The sequence below is a fragment of the Mus caroli genome, unplaced genomic scaffold (assembly GCF_978045245.1).
Source record: "Mus caroli unplaced genomic scaffold, Mus_caroli_1 scaffold_6, whole genome shotgun sequence".
In the NCBI taxonomy this organism is placed as follows: Eukaryota; Metazoa; Chordata; class Mammalia; order Rodentia; family Muridae; genus Mus; species Mus caroli.
Window position 1 is genome coordinate 28,358,932 of NW_028227261.1, and position 25,587 is coordinate 28,384,518.

The following is a 25,587-nucleotide window of genomic DNA, read 5'->3' on the forward strand; positions in this document are numbered from 1 at the left end:
AGAAAACAAAAAAACAAACCTGCTTTTGCTTGGACTGACTAGATGATTCTCACCTCCAGAACCACTTATGGGCTTTGGGAAAGTTTGGATCATGAAGTGTCTGGTCCAAATTTGAAGTGATGCCTAGAACTTGTGATTACGTTAGCATGTAGTACAAATTATCAAGCTGGACATGGTGGTGCACGCTTTTAATCCTAGCTCTTGTAGGTTTCCGTGAGTTTGAGTCCTTTCTCTGAGGTCCAGGACAGGAGGGGTGGGGCGTGTCTTGGGTCATGGCTGACAGTGCACACCTGGAGTCTCAGCAGTTGGGAGGTAGAGGCAAGACCAGAAATTCAAGGTCATCCTGGCCCACATAAGTTAGAAACGAGCCTAGATGACTTGAGACCTGGTCTCAAAAAAAAGCCTGCCATTCCTTTAATCCCAACATTGCAGAGGTAGGGGCAGGCATATCTCTGAGTTTAGGGCCAACGTTGTCTAAAGAGTGAGTTCCAGGCCACTTGGGTGGGGCTATATATAAGTGGGGTCTGGTGGGTGGTGGTGGTGATTTTTTTTTTTTTTAAATTTGACACTATTTTAAGAGTAAATTAAGTGAGTGTAGACTTGAAGGGGAAGATGGCTTTGTGAGCAGAGTCTTTTAAAAATCTAATATCTGTAGCACAAAGTTGTGGATCTATATAGCAGAAATTGGCTGCCCTTTGACCCCAACATTTTCCCTCAGACATTCTTGGTTTGGATCAGCACAAAGCACTCCATAACATTGTTCACGATAGTTCAGGGTGTGGTGATGCGTCCATCACTCAGGGTTCTGCTGGAAGATAAAAGGCTCTTTTTCCCCTTCCATAGTACACTGAAATCAGTACCAGCAGCCTACAAAAAAGAATCCAGATACAAGTTGACTGGGATTCTGCTTCCAGCCAACCTAAAATATTTTTAGGCGAAACAGCCAATGTTTGTAGTTTTACAGGGTGAATTGCTTGCCAGTGCTGGTACTCTTATCTGTTCGGGGAAAGTCCATCCCTAGTGATCCTTTGATAAATATTTTCTTGTTTCTGGGCTACAGGTCCGACCATATATTTCTAAACAGTCCCTGTAAAATTGAAAGAAATAACAGTTAAATTTGTACTTTCTACAATCTGAAATACAGCTTTTATAACAGTGAACTTGGAAGGTTTTCTTAGAACAATGTGGTTTTGGTTGGTTATATAGCTTTGACTGGACTGAAGTTGACTGTGTAGAACTTGGGCCTTTAACTCCCAGAGATCCACTTGCCTCCTGAGTGTTGATTAAAGTCATGTGTCACCACACATGCCTACAACATGTTTTCATGGGACCAGGAATGACATTCCAGTAGCAGATACTTAAGTGGATCTTGTTTGCAAAACTGAATAATGACAGTGAGGCAAAAGAGTCAAGCAGGCAGATATGATGGCATACAGTTAGAGTTAAAGCTTTTGAGTTTATGATGCTCCTGCCTCAGCTTCCTAAGTGGACCTGTGTGATTTGGTTGAAAGATACTAGGCTCTATATCGTCCCAACTACTGAATGAGTCCACAACCTTTGTGTTTATTACCCAAGAAAATGGGGACAGGAGAGATGGCTTAGCAGCTAAAGGAATGTCATCTCCAGAGGACTTCAGTTTAGTTCTCTGTACTCACAGACCCACCCTGACACAGGGCAAGCTTGTTCATTGTTTTATACATTGACTAAGGAGTACATTTGGGCTCTATATCCTCTTTTTTTCTTTTTCTAATGAGTAATTTAGCCCTCTTGTTGACCTCTTATCATTCTGAAGTTGGTGATAGGGTTGCCTTTTGATCTTTACTAAGGGAACTTGTGTGCCTGTGTTTGGAGAAGTGTGTATGTAGAACCTGGATTTAGGGTGTTTAAAATATTTTATGGGGCTGGTGAGATGGCTCAGTGGTTAAGAGTACTGACTGCTCTCCAGAGGTCCTGAGTTCAATTCCCAGCAACCACATGGTGGTTCACAACCATCTGTAACGGGGATCCATATACATAAATAAACCTTTTTTTTAAAATATTTTATGTTTGAGTGAATGTTTTGCTTGCATGCATGTATGTGTGTATCACATATGTGTCTGGAGTCTCTACAAAGGCCAGAAGGAAGCATCAGATCGTGTAGGGCTGGAGTTACAGACTTGTCGCTTCTGTGTCCTCAGCAACTGTTCCTGACCACAGCCATGACCAACCAGTAGATGATGTAGCTATAATCTAAAAGTTCTTAACTGAGCAGTGGTGGCTCAAGCCTTTAATCCCCACCCTCCAGAGGCAGGCAATGTCTTGAGTGCAAGGCCAGCCTGTAACTACTCAGAATGGGGTAAGAGGATCCCAAGCCAGGGTAACAGTAAGACCCTCCAGAGCAAGGCATTAGTGTTGTTAGGGAAGCAGTAATGACGAACACACACCACTGTCATCTACCCACAAAGATCACCTGAGGATTGGGCCTCGACTCCACCTGCCTGAGAAGTGGGTGCATCAGCCTGTTCCAGACTCTTGGGTAGCATAGCCCTTTAAAGAGAGAGAGCTGTTTGCCGTCTGTTCGTGGGTCAGCACAGTGTGAAAGTCGTTTATCCAAATGGTTTGTTTTCTTTCTTTAAATGAAATATTCCCTGAACCCTCCCACCATCCTCTGAGTTTTAGATTTAAGAGACTTGGGAAGCAGAGAACACTGACTTATATGTGGAAAGCTCTTCAGCAAGGCTCGTCCTCAGCCGCTCCATCTCCTTGTTCTTCTGTTGTTGAACTTGCACCCCACTGCGTAACTGCCTCTGTCTCTCCTCCATCTCCTCCAGCTGCTCCTGCACGGGATGGCCAAACATTTGTGAGCCAGACAACACCTGACATCAGCTAATAAAGCACTTGGCTTGCATGCTGCACTTTGGGCTTGTTGGCTGGTTTTTTGTTTGTTTGTTTGTTTTAGTTTCTAAACAAGATCTCACTATGTATCATCTGGCCAGCATGGAACTCTATGTGTAGGCCATGCTGGCCTCCAACTCTGATCTGCCCCCTCTGCCTCCTCAGTACTGGGATCAAAGGCATACACCACTACGCCCTCCCTGTGTCATTGAATATTTATAGCACTGGCGACATGCACCTTTATGCTAGCACTCGGGAGGCAGAGGCAAGCAGATCTCTGAGTTTTAGGACAGCCAGGGCAACACAGAGAAACCCTGTCTCGAAAAAAAACAAAATAAATACACTCCAGGTCTGCTTCCAAAACTTCATTACCAATCACTTGGTGACTTAGATCTTGACAAGGGTGAAAAGGTGAGTGGGGAGGTGACTCAGCTGTTAGAGGCACTTGCTCTTGCAGAGAAGACCCAGGTTTGATTCCTAGCACCCACATGACTCAACCATTTGTAACTAGTTCTATTCTGAGTCTCTCTCCTCACCTCTCGGTACCAAGAATACATGAAGGTGCGCATACAAACATGCAGGTAAGACAAAGTAAGTTAAAGAAATAGGTGTATTCAGGGGTTTGGTGTTCTTAGTGCTTCATCAGTTGCTGACATTCCTCATAATTCATTATATTTTAGCATAATATATTTTTAGCTTATGGATTGGAAGTTTTGTTTTTTAAAAGGATTTATCTGCATTCCACAAATTGCTGAGATTCTTTAAGGTTTGAAAATCATTTCACAACTAAAACCAAAGGTAGGCCTGAACAAAGGGGCTAGAGTTACAGTTCAGGGAAAAGCACATGCCTACACAATAATGAATGACCCAGCACTGGAAGGAGAGATGATCATGATGGTCATGGTGGTACACACAGGCACTCTGAAGGTGGAAGGTAGAGGGCCTGAAGTTCAATAAAACCATCCTTGGTGACATAATTTTTGACCACCTTGCACTACATAAAACACTGCCTTTAAAAAAAAAAAAGTACAGGGGCTGGTGAGATGGCTCAGTGTGGGTAAGAGCACCGGTCTGCTCTCCCGAAGGTCCAGAGTTCAAATCCCAGCAACCACATGGTGGCTCACAACCATCCTTAATGAGATCTGGCACCCTTTTCTGGAGTGTCTGAAGACAGCTACAGTGTACTTACATATAATAAATGAAAAAGAACAAAACAAAAAAAAAGTACAGGATAACCGCTTGTATGTGGCGCTGAGCATATCAGCTGAGTACCATGTGAGTCTTGTGATGATAAAGGAAGGGGTCAGCATGTCTGCCTTGGCTGCTAGCTGGCTTGGATCCTTGTTGATTGGGGTGAGACAGCTGTAGGTGGAGCTCACTTGGCAGACTCTTCACAAAGAGGTGGGTATGTGCTATTATTAGAGGACTTTGCTGATTTGAGGCAGTTTTGGTATTGTACTGACACCTAAGTCTGTGATACTGGACACACTTATATTTTTAGTGCCCACCCATGCCTTGGGGACCACAGATATGGACCACCTTACCACCTAAGAATGTGGCATTTGAAGGGAGGCATCACAGTGTTTTTTTGTTTGTTTGTTTTTGGAGACAGGGTTTCTCTGTGTAGCCCTGGCTGTCCCTGAACTCACTGTGGCCTCGAACTCAGAAATCCACCTGCCTCTGCCTCTGCCTCTGCTGGGATTAAAAGCCTGCACCAGCACTGCCCCAGTTTTGATTACAGCACAAAAGTACATGGGAGGAGGTGCTACTGCACAATACAGAAAGACAGTGCCGACCATGCTTGCCTGGAATCCCAGAACTCTGCCCAGATTCAGAGTCGGGGTCATCCTCACTACAGTGAGCTAAGAGGCCAGCCTGGGTCGATCAGAAAGGGAGGGAGGAAAAAAGAAAAGAAGCTGGGCGTGGTGGCGCACGCCTTTAATCCCAGCACTCGGGAGGCAGAGGCAGGCGGATTTCTGAGTTCGAGGCCAGCCTGGTCTACAGAGTGAGTTCCAGGACAGCCAAGACTACACAGAGAAACCCTGTCTCGAAAAACCAAAAAAAAAAAGAAAAGAAAAGAAAAGAAAATGGCTTGGTGTGATGACACCCACCTTTAACCCCCCCCCCCCAACAGATTTCTGAGTCCAAGACTAGCTTGTTCCACATACTGAGTTCCAGGGCAGAGCTATGTGGAAGACCTGTCTCAAGAACACTTTAAAAAAAAATAAAATAATTGTCTGGGGAAATTGCTTAGTCATTAAAGTGCAATACGAGAACCTCAGTTAATCCCCAGAGTCCATGGGGGGAAAACACTGGTGACATATGCTCACACTGGGAATTCAGAAACACAAGGAACCTGAGGGCTCTCGCCAGTCTAACAGAGCCAGTCAACCATCACCAGGCACATGAGAAAAAGCCGGCTTCTTTAAGGGAAAATGGACAGGCAGGTGGAAGAAGCTACTTGAGTCACAGTGAATTCCTAGCCAAGGCTAAGGAGGATCTGTTATTAAAGGTGGGTGGGGACTGCTGGAGAGAGATCTTAGCAGTTAACAGCACTGACTGCTCTTCCAGAGATCCTGAGTTCAATTCCCCGAAACAACTATCTGTAATGGGACCCAATATCTTATGGTGTCTGAAGAGTGACAATGCACTCACATATAAATGAATCTCTAATATAGAGAAGGGAAAGGGGTATTGACTAGAGAGATGGCTCAAGGTTTAGGTTGGTTGGGTTGGGTTTTTCGGGGTTTGTGGGTTTTTGTTAGGTTGATTGGTTTGTTAGATAGGGTTTCTCTGTATTCCTTACTGTTCTAGAGCTCACTTTGCAGGCCAGGCTGGCCAGGAATTCAAGAGATCTACCTGCCTTTGAGTGCTGGCATTTAAGGCATGTACCACTGCTACCCCTTAAACACTGAGATGGCTCAGTGTTTAAAGCAGGAGCCACAGTGTTCAGAGGACCCACAAGCATCTGTCTGTACCTCCAGTTCCAAGGGATCTGATGCTGCCTTCTGGCCACCTTGGTACAGGCAAAACACCCAAACACACAAAAATTAAAAAGCACACAGTGCTCTTACAGGGAATCCAAGTTCAGTTCCCAGCCCTCACCTCAAACAACTCATAACTGCTGGTCACTCCAGCTCCCAGGGATCCAATGACTGACATCTGTGGCCTCCTGCACCAACGTGTATAAATACCCACCCAGACTTACACAATTAATTAATTAAAATAATATTTAAAAGAACCTAAGACTACTCCAGGTGCAGTGGTGCACGCTTTTAATCCCAACACTCAGGAGGCGGAGGCAGATAAATTCAAGACTGACCTGGTTAATCTACAAAGCCAGAAACAAAATAATAAACTCTAGGTCTGCCAGGCAATGGTGGTGCAAGCCTTTAATCCCAGCACTTGGGAGGGAGAGGCAGGTGGATCTCTGAGGCCAGCCTGGTCTACAGAGTGAGTACCAGGGCAGCCAGGGCTACACAGAGAAACCCTGTCTTGAAAATAAATAAATAAACAAGCAAACTCCAGGTCTGCTTCCAAAGGAAAATGACGGTGTTGAATAGAGAAAGGGAAAGGAAAAGAAAGCTGGCTACTGTAGCCTGAGCATGGGCCTATGGGAAAGTAGCTCACCGGGAAGGTAGGTGTGTGTATGTGGGTTATATTAGTTTATGTCTGAGTCCCAACCAGATGGGACTGATAATATTCTCAGAAAATCCTTTGCCCCTCCTACTGTCTCAGAAATCTCTTTTTTCCACCTATGGTCTAAGCAATGACAGGCACTTTCAGCCCACCATCCAGGCTGCCACATAAAGAATGGACAACAGAGATGAAATGAGGCAGCGGTGGTGAGGCCGGATCCTTCTAACATAACTGTACCCATTTGGTATTCCGTCTCCATTTTGCTCATAAGGTGAAATTAAGTTCAGGTTCTCAGACCCCGCTTCCCAGAAGTCATTATCCAGAGCTAACGCTGAAAGTTTCTCCTAAAAGGTCATAGCACTGTGATTATAAATACTCAGTCTCTAATCTCAGTGCTCTGAAACTCCCCTGTTCACCATACCGCTTACCTCACGCAGTCCCAGTCAGTTTAAGTCACCTGATAATACTGTCTAGTTAGCAAAACTGTACATAGTAATGCCTCCACCCTTGCCTTCTGAATTTCTTTTTTTTTTGGGGGGGGGGGCGGGTTGTTTGGTTGGTTGGTTTTGTTTTTTTTGAGACAGGGTTTCTCTGCAAAGCCCTGGCTGTCCTGGAACTCACTTTATAGACCAGGTTGGCCTCGAACTCAGAAATCCGCCTGCCTCTGCCTCCCGAGTGCTGGGATTAAAGGTGTGCGCCACCACGCCCGCTGCCTTCTGAATTTCTGAACTTGGTTTTTCCTATTTAAAAAAACCTGCCCTAAGAACAGACTTGTACCACTATTAGGTTCCCAAGTCCTTTTTGTGGCCCTGATTGAGTAGTCTTGGGTGCCTTCAGTAAACTATTCTTGCTTAGCTGGGATCAGTGTTCATATGGTTTGTGTAGCGAGTCCTGAACCCCAAAAACAGAAGCTGGTAATCCCAGAGGCTAGGGCAGCAGGATCGGGAGCTTCAGACTAGCCTGAATACATTCAAAAACAAAAACAAAAAAACCTGCTTTAAAAGAAATAAATGTAACCAGGCCACAGTGAGGTGGTGGCACACACTTTTCATCCCAGCATTCAGGAGGCAGAGGCAGGAAGAGCTCTGAATTTGAGGCCAGCCTGATCTACATAGTTCCAGATTAGTCAGGAGAGAGAGAGAGAGAGAGAGAGAGAGAGAGAGAGAGAGAGACCCTGTCTCAAAAAAATAAAGAGTACATAGGTATTAGCCTGGCACTACAGCAAGAGCTTTTCAAATAATACCTAGCTCGTTCAAGAGAGAGAGAGAGAGAGACCCTGTCTCAAAAAAATAAAGAGTACATAGGTATTAGCCTGGCACTACAGCAAGAGCTTTTCAAATAATACCTAGCTCGTTCAATGCAACCCTATGAAGTGCCTATCAATTCCATTTTTTCAAAATATTATATGAATTCATCTGTACCTCAGTGTATATATGTATATATGCACCATGTGCCTGCAGTGCCTAGGGAGGTCAGAAGAGATCATGGAACGCTTGGAGCTGGAATTAACAGGAATGTTGCAGGATATCTGATCACACTGTAAACCCTAAAATTGTGTTATATACTGAAAAAAAAAAAACTGTTTTTAGTTGTGGTGTGGCTCAACCATTAGCACACACCTTTAATCCCAAACAATGCATAGAAGAAAGAACTCATGTTTGAAATTGACCAAAGCAGGAGTGGTGGACAAAGTGACAAACCAAAGAAAGACTCAACAGAATAAATGAGACATAGGATGTGCCCAACTCTCATGAGGAAAGAGAAGCTACTTAAGAGAGCAGCACAAAGGGACTGGAGAGATGGCTCTGCCGTTAAGAGCACTGACTTCTCTTCCGAAGGTCCAGAGTTCAAATCCCAGCAACCACATGGTGGCTCACAACCACCCCTAATGAGATCTGATGCCCTCTTCTGGTGCATCTGAAGTCAGCTACAGTGTACTTACATATAACAATAAATAAATCTTTAAAAGAGAGAGCAGCATAGAGACAGAAAAAGAGAGGGAAGAGACAGTTTTTTGGTTTTTTTTTTTTTTTTTTGGTTTTGTTTTGTTTTGTTGTTTTTTGAGACAGGGTTTCTCTGTGTAGCCGTGGCTGTCCTGGAACTCACTTTGTAGACCAGGCTGGCCTCAAACTCAGAAAGTTGCTTGCCTCTGCCTCCCGAGTGCTGGGATTAAAGGTATGTGCCACCACTGCCTGGCCAAGGAGACAATTCTACCAGGTCAGTTTAGAGAAAACACACTAAACACAGGTGAATGAGTCAGAGAAGGAGATGGAGTCAGAAGATTCGAACAGACTGAAGTAGTGTGAGGCCAAGCAGAGCAAATCAGTCAGAAGCCAAGAGAAGCCAGATTGAATCAGTCGGAGCCAGAGCAGCTGATGAGAAAGAACTAGGGTGAGTTGCTTCTTCAGCAGCAAGTCTCAGAGGCTGGAGATATTCTGGGCCTCGAGTAGATTGTACAGAGGCTACAAGCTTCCAGGACTAGGCTTAGGTGAGCAGATAGAAGCTGTAAGCCTCCCAGACAACACTTAAAACAGGCAAGTCAAAACAGTATTTACACAGGAAGGTGTAAACTGCCCTCTGTCTCTACAGAGAATGACCTCTGCAAAAGCAGCAGCCACCAGACATCTCTCCAACCGGAAGTCCCATTTCCTCTGCTTCTTGGCCTCTTAGTTAAAATCAGGTGTGATCCCATTTTACCTGTGAGGGAGCAGAGCCCGTGGGATTTGCCTTGGCTCCGAGCTCACACTCCGCATCACCCTGCTACAGGCTCTTGTGACCTCTCTGCGAAACCTGAGAAGGCCACACTGCAGTACCCTGGCACTCTGCAGTTAGAGAATGACAGCACGGCCGTTCCAAGTAGACATTTACACGTTCTAAATAGACATTCACAAAAACAAAAGCATGAATGGGGGTGGTGGGGCGCTTGCTGGAAAGAGGGAGAGGTTGGGGAAAGAAGAGCGGGGAAGATGGTTGTGATCAGAATATATTATATACATGAAATCGTCAAAATAATTTTTTAGCATTATTTGGAGTGGAGGAGGAGGGGTGTGTGACTTTAGTGAAAACTTGGGTTCAGCAGTTGAATACTTGGTACAAATGCATGAATTCGAAGTGAGTCCAAATCCCCAGAAGTGTCATAAGAAGCTCAAATGTGACCACACACACATCTTTGGTCCCAAATCGGGGGTGGGGTGGGGCAGAGAGGAGTACTGACATAGCTCCATGCTATTAGAGACCTGGGTGTAAGATCAAGAGTGACAGAGCAGGACAGCCATTCAGCAGGTGCAGGTGAACATAGCTACACACAGGCATACACACACAAAAAAGAAATCCTTACGTAGACTCCAGCCAGCCCTGCCTGCCTGCCCATTCCTTACGGCTCAGATCCACTGAGCTTGCTTTCCGTGCTCTCAGATGAGCTGTCCCCTCTGCCTGGAATACTTTTACCTAACTGGTCAGTGAATCCATTCAAGGCCCAACCGAAACACTTCGTGGAGGGAAAGAGCGTGCTCTCTATCACTCGGGATTACACGCTCAGGCCAGCGCTCTGGAACGGTGGGACGCTGGACCAAGAGCTTCTCTGACGCCCCTCTCTGCACACCGTTCAAACATTTCATACCCTGCAGGGATATAAGGTAAATGAACTCTGCAGAGAACTTTCTATCCAGTACATATTAGCTATGGTTACCCTGCAGTCCCCCTAGTTTCCTTAGGCAGGATTGAGCACCTACAGGCGCTACTTCCTTGCATGGTTCTGGGTTTAGCACACTGAAGTTCACATTTATCCATCTCAGGTCAAGCAACCCCCTTTTTTTTTTCTCTTTTCTTTCTTCCTTCGCGCCTCCCCTCCCCCGCCACCTGGAGTTCACCATACAGACCAGGCTGACCTTCAATTCAGAGCTCCACCTGCCCTGGCATCCTGGATGCTGATATTAAGGTGCACACCACCATGTCAGGCCTTTTTCTTTTTGGGTGTGCAGTGCCAGAGGTCAAACCCAGGGGCCTTGTGCATGCTAAGCAAGCACCCTAGCCCTGAGCGACATCCTCAACTCAGAAAGCTTCATTAATGTCAGTGATGTTTGGATTACCTGAAAATGTTCATTGTGTCTGGCATCCCTCCCAGACTGCAGACTCTGAGAACAGCAAGACCTCATCCTTGACTGTTTCCTGCCTTTTCTTGCCAGCACCTTAGCCTCCATCACACTAGACGCGTAGAAACTGTGAATGAATGGCTAATGGAGGTGGTAGTGTCAACTAACAGACTCTAAGAGCCCAGGCGCAACCTAAGAAACTCGGAGCAGCCTGGAAAAGTAACCAGAATGAAGCAGGGTGAGTCACCTGCAAACACCACTTAGGAGCCCGCTCAGAAAGAGAGTTGGCTTAGTCATGGTGGCATAGGCCTTGGAACCTCAGCACTCAGGAAGCTGAGGCAGGAGAATCAAGAGTTTAAGGCGCTCTACACTCAACAGTGAGACCCTGCTTCAGAAACAGCATACATGGCCTTTGCAGAAGGCCTGAATTCGATTGGTCCCCATTAGGCAGCTCTCACTCGCCTCTGTGCTCATCTTCCATAGATCCCACACCTCTAGCCTCTGAGGGTACCAGTGCTCATGTGCACTTACCCAAAGGATACACATGATTAAAAATAAAATCTGAAGCCAGTGGCGGGTGGTGCATGCCTTTAATCTCAGCACTCAAGATCATGAGTTCAAGGCCAGCCTGGTGTACAGAGCTAGAGGACAGCCAAGGCCATGCAAAGAAACTCTGTTTCAAAAACAAAAATAAAAAATAATTTTAGGGCTGGAGAGATGGCTCAGTGGTTAAGAGCACTGACTGCTCTTCCAGAGATTCTGAGTTCAATTCCCAGCAACCACATGATGGCTTACATCCATCTGTAATGGGCTCCAATGCCCTCTTCTGGTGTGTCTGAAGATAGCTAGTATACTCACATGCATAAAATAAATAAAATCTTTAAAAAATAATAATAATGGGGGCTGGTGAGATGGCTCAGTGGGTAAGAGCACTGACTGCTCTACCAAAGGTCCTGAGTTCAAATCCCAGCAACCACATGGTGGCTCACAACTACCTGTAATGATCGCTGACACCCTCTTCTGGTGTGTCTGAAGTCAGCTACAGTGTACTTATGTATACTAATAAATAAATCTTTTTAAAATAATAATAATAATAATAATTTTTTAAATCATAAATACTATAATAAGATCAGCAAAGTGAACGGAACCATTTTCAAGTCTTCTCTTAAGGGAAGACATACAACTTTAAAGTTTATCCAACGCCAGGCGTAGAAAAAATAAAAAATAAAGTTTATCCAAGGAAATATGTTTTGAAAACCAAAACTACCAAGTTAGCCATGATGCTGAGTGATACTCCCAGGATTTGGGAGGCTGAGGCAGGAGAAGGGTGAATTAAAGGCCTGCACACAGGAGGTAGGCAGACAGGGATAGCAGGAGGGCCTGGTCACATGGAACTTTGAGAAAACCAGTCTGAGCCACTTGAGACCCTGTCCGCAAATAGAACAACCCGGTGGCTGTAAAAGGTCCCACAGCAAAGTTTCCTCAGTGTGCCTAGCAACATGTGACATTGGCCTGCTGTGTCCCCTAAGCTGCGTGGCAGACCAGGAGACAAGTAAAGATAGCCGCTGCCTCCTGTCCACCCAGCCTGCCACGGCACACGCAAATGTTTATCCACTCAGTATTTATATCCTACTCTGTTCTAAAACGGGGTTAGAGCTGGCTCACAATTAATCAAAAATAACTGGAATACAGGGATATGGTGACATGTGCAAAAATGGAAAACACCGAGAAAGAGATTCCATCCCAGAGTCCACACAGCTTCAAGGTGGAGGCTGGATCAGTGGTTCCGAGGGTCAGTGTGCCTGGCAGAGCATGGAATGAGCTCCTGCACTGGGCCATTCTAACCCTCTCTATAGCCAAGCACGAGTCACAGGTCAGTTTGACTTGAAGAGGAAGCATGGAAACACCTAGGGCTGGTCAGGCCCAACCTCAAAGGACTGCACTGAGTCTCCAGTTCATTGTCTATAAAAAAATATATAAGAATCCAAGCCAGGTATGGCAGCCCATTTTACCCAGGTAGCATAGGTCTGTAATCCCAGCTACATGGGAGGCTGAAGCAGGAGGATCTCAAACTCAGGGCCTGCCTGAGCTACTGGGTGAGTTCAAGACTAGGCTAGACAACTTAGACCCTATCTCAAGTTAAAAGAGGACTATGAGTAAAGCTATTTAGAGTTTGACTAGCCTGTGTGAAGCCCTGGGCTCAGTCCCCAGAGTCCCTACCCCTCAACAAACTGCACACACACACACACACACACACACACACACACGAGACTGTGTAAACCAACAGTCAACATAACTGACAAGAGGCTGGGGTAGATAGATAAGAGCTGGGCTCAGCAGATAAGAGCACTTGCTGTTCTTGCAGAGGACCTGAGTTCAGTTCCCAGAACTCTCATGGTAGCTCACAATCACCTCTCACCCCAGATCCAAAGTATCCAAAGCCCTTTTCTGGCTTTCTTGGGCACTGCATGCACACAGGTACACAAACATACATGTAGGCAAAAGACCCATATGCATAAAGCAAAAATAAAATTTTAAATTAACAAAAGGCTGGCCGAGAGTGGTGGTGCATGCCTTTAATCTCAGCACTTGGGCGGCAGAGGCAGGCAGATCTCTGAGTTCGAGGCCAGCCTGGTCTACAGAGTGAGTTCCAGGACAGCCAGGGCTACACAGAGAAACCCTGTCTCGAAAAAACAAAAACAAAAACAAAACAAAAAATCCTAACCCTACCCTAACCAAATGAAATTAATAAAGAAAGGAAAAGAATAGAATGAATTGGGGGGGCGGGGGTAGACTAGGAGGAACGGAGAGAGGGGAGGCTGTGGTCAGGATATAGTATATGAAAGAATTAATAATAATAGTAATAGTAATAATAATAATAATAGAATGAATGGGCCCAAAAGAACAGGTTTTTCTGTAGTACTGGATGGTAAGTAACCCCTAACCCCAATTATTAGACCTATCTGGGTATAGTGTGCCCCACCTCTAGTCCCAACACTCAGGAAGCAGAGGCAGGTGGATGTGGAAGTCTGAGTTCAGCCTGGTCTACAGAGTGAGTTCCAAGACAGCCAGGGCTACACAGAGAAACCCTGTCTCAGAAGGAGAAAAGGACATCAGACTTCCCTTGAGCTAAAATATGTCCCTTCAGCTGGGTGTGGTGGCACACACCTATGATCCCAGCACTCAGAGGGCTGAGGCAGGAAGGCCTCAAGTTTCTCAAGGTCTCCAGGCCAACCTGAACTACATAATAAAATTGTCTTTTGCACAGCCAAGGGCCTACCCTGTACTGTTGAACCTCTTCATCGCGTTTTTGCCTCACGAGCGTGATCTGGTCCTCCAGGTTCCTGTTCTGAAGTTGGAGCTGCCGGGCCTCTGCTTCCAGGGGTCGCAGAGCCTCCCTCATCTCCTGGATCTCTGCCTGGGTGTCCTGTAGAGCTTTGGTCCCGGCCTCTTTCCTTTCCAGGAGCCGAAGCAGCTGAGGTTCATACTCTTCCTCCAGGCCCTGGCGGCTCTCGGCCATGAGATTTTCAAACTGTGTGGACAGCCGTCGGCTCTCCTGGAGAAAGTGCCCATCGCTCTGGGTCGGGGGTGCTTCTAGTTGTTGCTGTAACTGCTCCTTCTGCTTCTGATAGGCATCTCGGAGCTGGGTCAGTTCTTCTGAGAGCTGGGCTGCCCGAGTGGTCAGCGCTTCCCTGCAGTCGGCAAACTGAGCCACGTCCTGCTGACGGCACTCCAGCTGGTATTGGTAAGCCACGCATTCCTTGGTCACCTTGAACAGCTTCTGCTTCACCGTCCGGATCTCCTCCCTGAGCCCATCCCTCTCCAGCTCTGCCTGTGCGTGCAGCTTGTAGGCAGCCTGGATGTCCTGGTGGACTTGCTGCACCTCCTGCAGGGCTGGCTCCCGGAGTAGCACGAGCTCGTGGATTAGCTGGTCCCTCTCCTCTTCCAGCTGGGATACGGCTTGTACACACTGCTGGAAACGAGCTTCCAGACGCTCCAGGTCCTCCACGCTGAGGGGATCCTCCTCGGTGTTGGGAATCGGTTGAGCTGGCAGGCTTCCCTCCGTGGCCACCATTTCTCCCTCACAAGCAGTTGGGCTCTTAGCTGGCTCCACAGGCTGCTCTGAAATTTGCACCTCATCTGGCCTCACGGATTCCTCCACAAACAGCATCTCCTCTGGACACCCTGGCTCTTCTAGGCCCAGCGCCTCGTCTGGCTGCCTCGATTCGTCGATAAACAGTGTCTGTTCTGGCTTCTCAGATTCTACTTCATAAAAGCTCTCTTCAAAGTCCCCCGATGCCCCCAGATAGAGAATGTCCTCTAGGTTCACAGTCCCCTCCAAAGACAGAGTGGCCTCTGGGTTAAAGGTCTTGGCCTCCTTCGGGGATTCTGACTCCTGAAGAGGAAAACTCGCCTCGGTGTGTGGTTCCCTGCAAGAGAGATAGATGGGGCTGGTGAGATGGCTCAGTGGGTAAGAGCACCCGACTGCTCTTCCAAAGGTCCAGAGTTCAAATCCCAGCAACCACATGGTGGCTAACAACCATCCGTAACGAGATCTGGAGCCCTCTTCTGGAGTGTCTGAAGACAGCTACAGTGTACTTACATATAATAAATAAATAAATAAATAAAAAAAAGAGAGATAGATGATGGCCGTGAAAGAGCAGCCTGTGCCCCACTGACATGTCAACAGGGCCTCTGTCTCACGGTTAGCTGCAGCAGGTACTCTTAGCTACTTATGGGGACTTGAATATGCTTGGCCCTTGGGACGGGGCATTATTAGAGGGTGTGGCCTTATTGGAGGAGGTGTGGCCATGTTAAAGGAAGTGTGTGTAGGGGTGGGTTTTGAGCTTTGTAGAAGTGGAAAAGACCCGCCTCCTGCCCCCCTCGGATCAAAATGTAGAACTCTCAGCTCCTCCAGCACCCTGCCTGCCTGGATGCTGCCATGTTTCCAGCCATGATGATAAATGGACTGAACCTCTGAAACTGTAAGCCAGCCCCAGTTAAACATATTCCTTTATGAGAGTTGCCATGGTTCACAAGCGATGAAACCCTAAGGCACTACTCCCCTCCCCAGTCTGCCTCTTCCACACACTGCCCACCATTCGCATTCCCTGACACCATAGCATCACTGGCTAGTCTCCGCTTACATCACTTCAAGGAGAGGAAGCTTACTCTCAGACACAGCTGGGTGTGCCACAGTTCTACACATGTTCAGGGGCAATTGGGACTACATAGAGAGACTGTGCCCGTAAAACAACGAAAGACAACCGTACTAGTGCCTGCCTGTAATCCCAACAGGCTGAGGGAGGGGGGTCAGAAATGCAAGGCCAGCCTCAGCTACTAAGTGAGCTGAAGGCCAGCCTGGTTTTGTGAGAATCTGCCACTCCCTGACAAAATAGGGGGGATTCAGTGAGTGGCTCGGCAGATGAAGCCACTTGCCACCAAATCTGATAAACTGAGTTCAATCCCTGGCTTCCAAATGGAGAGAACTGATTTCTACAGGTTGTCCCAGAAACACACACACACACTAAAAAAATGAGTAGGTATTAAAGTGGCAGGGTTGAGGCTGGAAAGGTGACTTAGTGGTAAAAAAGCACTGGCTGCCCCTGCAAAGGACCAGAGTTCGGGTCCCAGCACAACCACCTGCAACTCTGTCTTCTGACTCCAGGCCTCCCTCCCTGCATACATGCAAAAAACAAATTAAAAAAATTAAATCTAGTTTGAGGCCAGCCTGGTCTACAGAGTGAGTTCCAGGACAGCCAGGGCTATCGAGGGAAACCCTGTCTCAAAAAACAAACAAACAGGGCTGGAGAGATGGCTCAGTGGTTAAGAGCACCAACTGCTCTTCCAAAGGTCCTGAGTTCAAATCCCAGCAACCACATGGTGGCTCACAACCACCCATAATGAGATCTGACGCCCTCTTCTGGTGCATCTGAAATAAACCTTTAAAATTAAATAAATAAATAAAATCTAAAAGCAAACAAACCAACCAACCAAAAACCTCAAAGGGAGGAGAAGATGGGTCAGTAAAGTGCCTGTTTTCCACACACAAACACGAGAACCTGAGTGTAGGCCCCCGCAGCCCTGGGGTAAGCCTGGCACTGAATAGCAGTGGCAGGAGAACCCCTTAACCAGCTTAGCTTAACTGGTGAACTCCAGACCCAGCAAGGGATCCTATGAAGGACCGTTGAGGACATACAAAATTGACCTCTGGCCTCTACACAGGCGCACACATTGTGCAAACACACAAACACACACAAGTAATAGCTGAGGCCACAGCTCAGTGGGTAGAGTGCTCATGGAACATGTCAGAGGTCTTGGCCTTGATTCCTAGCACCACATAAAGGTAATGTGTGCCTATTCCTGTAACCACAACACTCAGGAGGTAGAGGCAGGAGAATCAGAAGTCATTCTCACCAGCAGAGAGAGTTCAGAATCAGTCTGTATGTGTATAGAATCATATGTGTGTGCACATGCACATCTATGCATATGGACTCCAAACACTAATGTTGAGAATCTTGCTGAATACCTTTTCTCCCTCATTCACTGGGGAAGGGTCTCTCAATCAAACCCAGAGCTCACTAATATGGCTAACCTTCCCAGCTTGACCTGGGGAGCCCCATCTCCTCCTTCTAGGGCTGAAAGGAGGTCTGCCTCATCCAACCAGTACTGAGCCATATCCCCAGCTTCATGAGAACTACAATCTGAGGGCAGCTGAGCTTGAGGTACCCCAAAAACATCAGGTGAAGATAATCAGAATCTACATCCTCTCTGAGGAAAAAAAAATGAGTGGAGCATTCTGATGCAGGCCTTTAATTCCATGTAGTTCTAAGCCAGTCTGATCTACATAGCAAGGGCAACATAGTGAGACCTTGAGTCCTTGTATTAAAACAAACAAACAAAACAACAAATGAATGGATGACATGGTTGTTGAGATCAGCTTCAAATCTATATTCTTTTTACATTTTATTTAGTGTGTACATGTGTGTGTGCTGGGATGGAGGCGTGCGTGCCACAGTGCACATGTAGAGGTCAGAGAGCCAGAGAGCGGCTTGTAAGAGGCACTTCTCTCCTTCCAGTGCAGGTTCTGGGCTTGGAACTCAGGTCATCAGGCTTGACCGTAACTCAGCTGCCCTAGACTATAGTTCTCCTCACCTCTGAGACAGGTCAGTTAACTAGAAGCCTGCTGCAAACTGACCTTTACCACAGGAAGTCTCCAGCCCTGTTCAGCCTTTTCCATTCCACCATTAGAACCCTAGTCCAAGCTGTGGTCTGTTTATATCAGCCTTTTTGGTTTGTTTGTATTGTCTTTCTTTCTTTCTTTCTTTCTTTCTTTCTTTCTTTCTTTCTTTCTTTCTTTCTTTCTTTCTTTCTTTCTGTTTTTGTTTTTCGAGACAGGGTTTCTCTGTATAGCCCTGGCTGTCCTGGAACTCACTTTGTAGACCAGGCTGGCCTCGAACTCAGAAATCTGTCTGCCTCTGCCTCCCAAGTGCGGGGATTAAAGGCGTGTGCCACCATGCCTGGCACGTATTGTTGTCTTTTTGAGACAGGGTTTCTCTGTATACCCTTGACTGTCCTGGATCTCACTCTGTAGACCAGGCTGGCCTCAAACTCACAAAGATCTGCCTGCCTCAGCCTCTCAAGTGCTGGGATGAAAGGCTTGCTCCGCCATGGCTTGGCTGTGCCAGCCTTCTAACAGGTCTCCTTGCCTCTCTGTAGCTAAGCTTGGCCATAATTTGCTGCCTAACACATGGTTGCTCCATGCCACAGTTGCAAAGCCTTTGTGACAGGGTCTTGCTCTAAAGCCCTGGCTGGCCTGGTACTCACTATGGCCCAAGCTGATCCTGGACTCTCTTTTTTTAATGTTTTATATCTATGGATGTTTTGCCTGCGTACATGTCTGTGCCCCACTTGTATGCCTGCTGCCCTCAGAGGTTAAAAGAAGGCATCAGATCCCCTGGAGTTATGAATGGCTGTGAGACACCATGTGGGTGCTGTGAACCCAATCTAGGTCCTCTACAAGAGCCACAAGTGCCCTTATCTGTTGAGCCATCTCTCCAATCTGTGGCCTGGAACTCTTTTTTTTTTTTTTTAAAGATTTATTTATTTATTACATGTAAGTACACTGTAGCTGTCTTCAGACACTCCAGAAGAAGGAGTCAGATCTCCTTATGGATGGTTGTGAGCCACCATGTGGTTGCTGGGTTTTGAACTCCGGACCTTTGGAAGAGCAGTCTGGTGCTCTTACCCACTGAGCCATCTCACCAGCCCCGGCCTGGAACTCTTAATGATCCTCCCAAGGATCACTGGCCTCAGCCTCCCTAGTGCTTCCATTACATCCATCCATGCCTGGCTCTCGGAATCTCAGAGATGTGGCCCTAACCTAGCGTTTTTAGCCTCAGCTCACATTCCTCTTGCCATCCGCCCAGTGCCTGGCAGCCCAGAACTTGTGACAACTCTTCACGCCTCCCACTCCTCCCAGCCCATAATATCTAAAGGAGCTAGCCGAAAAATGCAACTTCTTGAATACCAAGCTGCCTAAAAACACCAACCTGAGCTACCAGACAAGGTAAAATTGCCAGCACCGGGAAGGTGCAGCTGCCTGCTCGGGCAGAGTCCCTGCTTTCCCTCCGCATCATGTTCCGCCTTGCAGTGACATAACCTCTAGTCTAAGCACTTACATGAATAGTCTCTTGTAGGCTGCTCATCGATGACGCCGCTCGATGCAGGGGCCAGCAAGCCAAAGGGCAAAGTGTGGAAGGCCCACCTGAGTTCTGTAAGTGGAGGGAGCCTGGAGACCACCGTACCTAGCCCATTTAGCACAAGCCTAAAAGCCTCTGAAATATCATAGTCAGAGCATCTTTCTAGGCTTAGGGCTGAGACTGAGGGGCGAGCACCTGCCTAGCAGGCAGGAGTACTAGGTTCATTTCCCAGCCAAAATAAGTCATCTGTTGCTGGGCGGTAGTGGCGCACGTCTTTAATCCCAGCACTTGGGAGGCAGAAGCAGGTGGATTTCAGTGAGTTAAAGGCCAGCCTGCTCTACAGAGTGAGTTCCAGGATGGCCAGGGCTAAAAGAACTAATTAAAAAAAAATCTGTTTACTTAACAAATGTCTAAACATGCTGCAACTCCATCTCCTTGGTACCGTATCCCAACAATACCAACTTGTGCCTTCAGGACATTCTGAATGGAATGCAGTTTCATCATCAGGAGTAGTGACTTTAAGTTATACAGGTAAGTTTGTCCACTGGATGAGAGCGGACGTCCTGAGGACAGGGCTACTTGTGGGGCCCTTGGAAGGCAAGAAGAAAACAACTGAACTCCCAGGGGAAGTTGCGCCCAAGGTCAAGTGGCAGGACTGTGGTATAGAACCCAGGCCTCCTGACTTACAGGCTGCCACAGCACCCTGGGACCAGAGGTTGTCCTCGGCTAACTGCCTCTCTACTGAGCTGGCAAAGAGGCAGATTACAGGAGGCCAAGCAAGAGAGGGACAGGGCCCAGCTGGGGTCCCTGACCTCAACACCTCTGCCACTCTGTCTCTGTCCCAGAGGACTTGGGCAACTCCTTTATGCTGTCCATCAGACTGTGACTTGGACGTGTGTATTACATGTCATGCAAACAAAGGTTCGTGCCTGGCTTCAAGCTTATTAGTGTGTGTGTAGGGAATACAGGCAAAATGTGTTAAGAACCCAGCTTAGGGTTGTCTTCTGATGTGACAACAGGGTTTACCAGGAAGTAGTCCCATAATTTGATACACTGGGAAGTCCCTGGGCCACAATGTGACCAGAGGCAAAACGACTCCACAATCCCCAGTGGTAAAGTTCCAGTGTGGACAGCTGTTGCTGGCCAGGAGAACAACCGCCTCTCTAGGCCTCCACCCTGAGCCACACCAGGGACAGTGAGCTGACTGAACAGACTCAACTTCAAGCTGGCAGGTGCCCAACCCTGCACCAAGTGGCTCAAATGCAGTGAATTCTCAAATGGTTTCTCCCTAGCCCCGCTAACAAGTGAATAGGAAACGGGAAAAATAAGACTTAAAAAAAAAAAAAAAGACCCAAAACTTATACTCTTTGGTCAGTTAGGCCAACTACATTTTGACAGGTTGCTGGCCTGGAAGGATTAATCGCACTCAGCCTGTGGAAGGAGAGACACAGACCCCCGGAGGTGTCAGGTCCCCAAGCCAGGGCCTCCCATCTCCCTTCCCCGGTGGCTCCGCCCCGTGCCACACCCGGGCATGACCACTACCCACAGCCAAGGGAAAAGGGCCGCGGGTCGGGGATGGGAGCCCACCCAACATCCCTGTTCTACTGGGCGGCGACACGAGCTCTAGAGGATCCTACCTCGCGGCCCGGGCGCCGTCCCCGCCGCGCAGGGGTTCCGGGCTGGCCATGGCTGCGCGACCCCGGGCTCGCCCGGAGTGTTATTAATAGCCAACGCCGTCGGCGATTGTGCCCGTGCCGGCGCCCGCCGCACTGCCAGCTGCAGCGGACACCAGATCCCAGCGGCCCGGGCGGGACGCGCCCACTTGGCCGGACGATCACCCGCGGGAGGAGGGCGCCGGCCCCGCAGCCCTGGGGGCGGGGAGAGGGTGGGAGGGGATGGAGTGGGGTGGGATGAGGGGGCGGCACTTCGCGAACCTTCCTTCCATCTCTCCACCTTTCCTTCTGGCCCTGGTTGCATGGTGAGGAGAGGAGGGGGCTGTTCGGTCCCAGGGGAGCAGCCCCCCGAGTTCAAACGAGGCGGGAGGAAGATTTACTGGTGGGGTACCTAGAGGGATCCAGCGCCCCTCGTGTCGGCGCCTTGCGATCCCCACCCACGCAAGGGCTTGGAGCCGGGTCACCTTCTTGGTGGCCCGCAGCTGTCATGAGGGGGTGGGGCAGGGCGCCTGCTAGAGAAGGGGGGGTGTTAACTGCCACACCCCATGCGTCTGGGGACAGCTGGGGGCCACGGGCTGAGGAAGAACTGCCTAAAGGCTTAAGGCAATAAAGTTGAGTCTGTTTAATTCAGGTTTCTTCCCCTTGCCCTGGAAGGTTTCTTGGGGTCTTCTGAGAGGTCGATTTGTCGCTCCTGCTCAGCCACTTCTGTTGTGTTTCAAGGCATGCACCCACCCCTAAGTCTTCGACCCTCCGGTGTCCAAGTTAGACTTCCACACTGAAGGCACCCTCCCCCTCCCCCCAGGAAGAGCTGCTGGGCCCCTTCCCAGACCTGAGCCCCAGGCATTCTTTCTCTGAATACTTTTTTCCACTCAGTCCCTGAGTCAGGGAGGCGTGCTTTGATTCAATCGCAGAAGAATGCTGTACACCCAGCGGCCAGGGCCAGAAGGCTGGACACCGTTTAATCAGATCTTAGAGCATCCTATGGGATGGCGAATGAGGACTGATGCCCGGGTGTTGTTGACTGGGTAGCTTGTGCGTTGTGATCCATGTGCCCACAGCTGGGAACATCTGGCGAAGGTTCTGTGTGTGCAGCAGGAGATGAGTCTAGGGTTGTATCCCCAGTGTGACTTCCTTCCGGTCCTGGTCCTGGGTGGTCGTGTGGAAGTGCAGCTCTATGATGTGAGAGCAGGGTGATTGTGCCAGGTGTGATCATCCTGAGGGGAAGTGGGTGCTGGCTGCAGACTACGGAGCAGGTGTATAACCACCTGTGATTGTATGCCTGACTGGGCTGCCATGTGCCAGTGTGGCAGCTGAGGGGTAGGGGTGGCTGTGGACTCTCTGGGAATGCCTCCGGGAGCTGTGGATTTGCATCTTTTTGTAGACTGCAAGAGGGTGGAATCCAAAAGCCCAGAGCAACCCAATATACCCATGTAAGGTCTATAGAAGAGGAGATTTGGAGGCAGCTGGTCATTTTCTGACTTAGCCCTGAAATATTCCAGGGGAGGATGTTGGCAGACCTCCGGGCTTCTTGGTGGACAGCTGTTGCCAGTCACAGAGAAGGAAGGGAGCAAGGGCAAGGCCTGCCAGCCTGCTGTTTACCCAAGGTGCTAGGCAACAGTCAGCAAGGGTGGCAGTCACAGGGGCTGGCTGCCTCTTCCCTCCCAGCCCCCTTGCCCAGGAGCTGGCAGGGTGTCCCCAAGGCCACATCCCTAATTCCTGGCAGCTCCCACTAAGCTCCTTAGTGTGAAAAACTGATTCCCTACTAAATCCAGAAACTCCTTCAAGCTTGGACTTTGTCCTTGCTGCTGACTATGTCAGATTCTGCTGTCCCTCAGAGCTCAGCTCCCATGTGGTCTCCTGAGAGGAGCACCCCTCATAGGATCCACATATCCACTGCTCCATCACCGTGTTTATGCTTTGCACAGCAGGTAGCACAGTGGGAAACACTAGGGTTTATCTGGGACTAGAATGATGGATGGTCCAGCGGTTAGAGGGGGAGGCTTGTAGGACTCACACTAGGCAGCTCACAATGGCCTGTAACTACAGTTCCAGAGGGACACCACACTTCTTGCCTCCTCAGGCCCCTGTACTCTCACACATAGACACACAGACGTATAATTAAGAAAAATGAATCTCAAGCCAGACTTGGTAGCCTTTAATCCTAGCATAGGGAGGGAGAGGCAAGCAGATCTCTGAGTTCGAGGCCAGTCTGGTCTACAGAGTGAGTTCCAAGACAGCCAGGGCTACACAGAGAAACCCTATCTAGAAAGAAGGAAAGAAGGAAAGAAAGAAAGAAAGAAAGAAAGAAAGAAAGAAAGAAAGAAAGAAAGAAAGAAGAGAAAGAAAGAAAGACAGACAGACAGAAAGAAAGAAAGAAAGAAAGAAAGAAAGAAAGAAAGAAAGAAAGAAAGAAAGAGGGAAAGAGGGAGAGAAAGAAAGAAAGAAAGAAGAAAGAAAGAAAGAAAGAAAGAAAGAAAGAAAGAGAAAGAAAGACAGACAGAAAGAAAGAAAGAAAGAAAGAAAGAAAGAGGGAAAGAGGGAGAGAAAGAAAGAAGAAAGAAAGAAAAAAAGAAAGAAAGAAAGAAAGAAGAGAAAGAAAGACAGACAGACAGAAAGAAAGAAAAAAAGAAAGAGGGAAAGAGGGAAAGAGGGAGAGAAAGAAAGAAAGAAGAAAGAAAGAAAGAAGAAAGAAAGAAAGAAAGAAAAAAGAAAGAAAGAAAGAAAGAAAGAAAGAAAGAAAGAAAGAAAGAAAGAAAGAAAGAAAGAAAGAAAGAAAGAAGAGGGCTGGTGAGATGGCTCAGTGGGTAAGAGCACCCGACTGCTCTTCCGAAGGTCCAGAGTTCAAATCCCAGCAACCACATGGTGGCTCACAACCATCTGTAACGAGATCTGACTCCCTCTTCTGGTGTGTCTGAAGACAGCTACAGTGTACTTACATATAATAAATAAATAAATTAAAAAAAAAAAAAGAAAGAAGAAAGAAAGAAAGAAAGAAAGATCTCAAAAACAAAACAACCCAGCTGGGCGTGGTGGTGCACGCCTTTAATCCCAGCACTGCCACAGAGGCAGGCAGATTTCTGAGTTCGAGGCCATCCTGGTCTACAAAGTGAGTTCCAGGACAGCCAGAGCTATACAGAGAAACCCTGTCTCAAAAAGCCAAAAAACAAACAAACAAACAAACAAATAACCCAACTCAGTCGTGTTCATTTGCTTTGTTTTGTGTAGAGAGCCTTTGGGGGCCACTTGGAAGAATTTGACATTGGCCAAGGACAAGGAAATGGGCTTCAGGCAGGAATCTGACCTTATGCCATGACGAGGAAGTAAGCTCAGGTAGGAATCTAATTTTAGGCTAGACCAGGGAAGCAAATTCTTGCAGAAATCTTAATCTTAGGGTGGAACAAAAGAAGAAGGCTTCAGGCAAGAATCTGATTTGGGGCTTGGAGGAGGATGTGGGCTCAGGTATTTTGGTCATTCTGACAAGCCCTTGGAAACAGCTGTCTTGGGAGTCATCACGGGACTTTGCTTACTGCCCTGCTAGTTCCTTATTGTACTGCTTGCCCTTAATACTTGCATATAATTAAATGGTATAAAAGCAGATTGGGAAAAACTAAACCTGCCTCAGCCTCAGAACTGGCTGGGGTCATGCTACAATGTTGTCTAATTGTCTTTTTTCTTTTTAATCCTCACTCCTGTGCTGGAGAACCTGCTGACTGACTGAGCTGGCTTGGTCAGTTTTGGTTTTTTTTTTTTTTTTTTTTTTGCCCTTGTTTGTTTTCTGTTCTTTTGTTGTTGTTGTTGTTTCATTTATTTTGTTTTTGTTTTTTGTTTGGGGGGGGGGGAGTTCGAGACAGGGTTTCTCTGTATAGCTCTGGCCACCACGCCTGGCAAAAGCACAATAGACCAGGCTCTGGGCTTTGTTCCTGCCTTTTTGTTTTGTTTCGTTTTGTTTTGTTTTTTTTTTTTTGGTTTTTTTTGTTTTTTTTTTTTTGGTTTTTCGAGACAGATGTGTCTCTGTATAACCCTGGCTGTCCTAGAACTTACTTTGTAGACCAGGCTGGCCTCAAACTCAGAAATTTGCCTGCCTCTGACTCCCAAGTGCTGGGATTAAAGGTGTGTGTCACCACTGCCCGGCTGTTTTCTGTTGTTTTTTTTTTTTTTTCAAGATAGTATCTGTGCAGCTCTGACTGTCCTGGAACTGGTTCTGTAGAGCATGCTGGCCTCAAACTCAGGGATCTGCCTGCCTCTGCCTCCCCAGTGCTGGGATTAAAGCCCTGCAAGACCACCACCTGGTAATAGCATTCGTTTGTAATTCCTAACTGTTCTGCTTCCTCCACTAGCATGAAAGGCCCACAGGGGGAGGGCCTGTGTGATATACTCACTCAGTTCTGTGTCCTCAGAGGCTAACAGGCCTGGCATGTAATAGAAATCTCAGTTAGATGGTCTCAGTGAAGGACACTTTGCTGAGCCAGCCTAGCTATGGAATTTAATTCCAGAACCCACAGAAAGGTGAAAGAAGGGAACCAACTTCACACAAGTGGCACACATGTAATGTATATGTGCAAATACACATATGATGTACACACACGTGCACACACATGATAATGAATA

At 47.7% G+C, this 25,587-nt stretch overlaps 1 protein-coding gene across 3 annotated transcripts; it reads right to left on the reverse strand.

Moving 5' to 3' along the window:
- Window positions 1-532: 532 nt before the first annotated feature.
- Sync (syncoilin, intermediate filament protein) lies at window positions 533-21,102 on the reverse strand. Of its 3 annotated transcripts, none has more exons than XM_021159396.3 (5): window positions 20,944-21,101; window positions 13,885-15,034; window positions 2,692-2,816; window positions 2,450-2,526; window positions 533-1,087 (listed from the first exon to the last, which is right to left on the reverse strand). In XM_021159396.3, the coding sequence occupies exons 1-5, from the start codon at window positions 20,991-20,993 to the stop codon at window positions 1,077-1,079; spliced, it is 1,413 nt and encodes a 470-aa protein (XP_021015055.1). In that variant the 5' UTR covers window positions 20,994-21,101; the 3' UTR covers window positions 533-1,076. The 3 variants fall into 3 exon arrangements, with proteins under 3 accessions (XP_021015055.1, XP_029331961.1, XP_021015056.1); XM_029476101.2 differs by lacking the exon at window positions 20,944-21,101 and adding an exon at window positions 19,286-19,922; XM_021159397.3 differs by lacking the exon at window positions 2,450-2,526 and having other exon boundaries at window positions 20,944-21,102.
- Window positions 21,103-25,587: the final 4,485 nt, after the last annotated feature.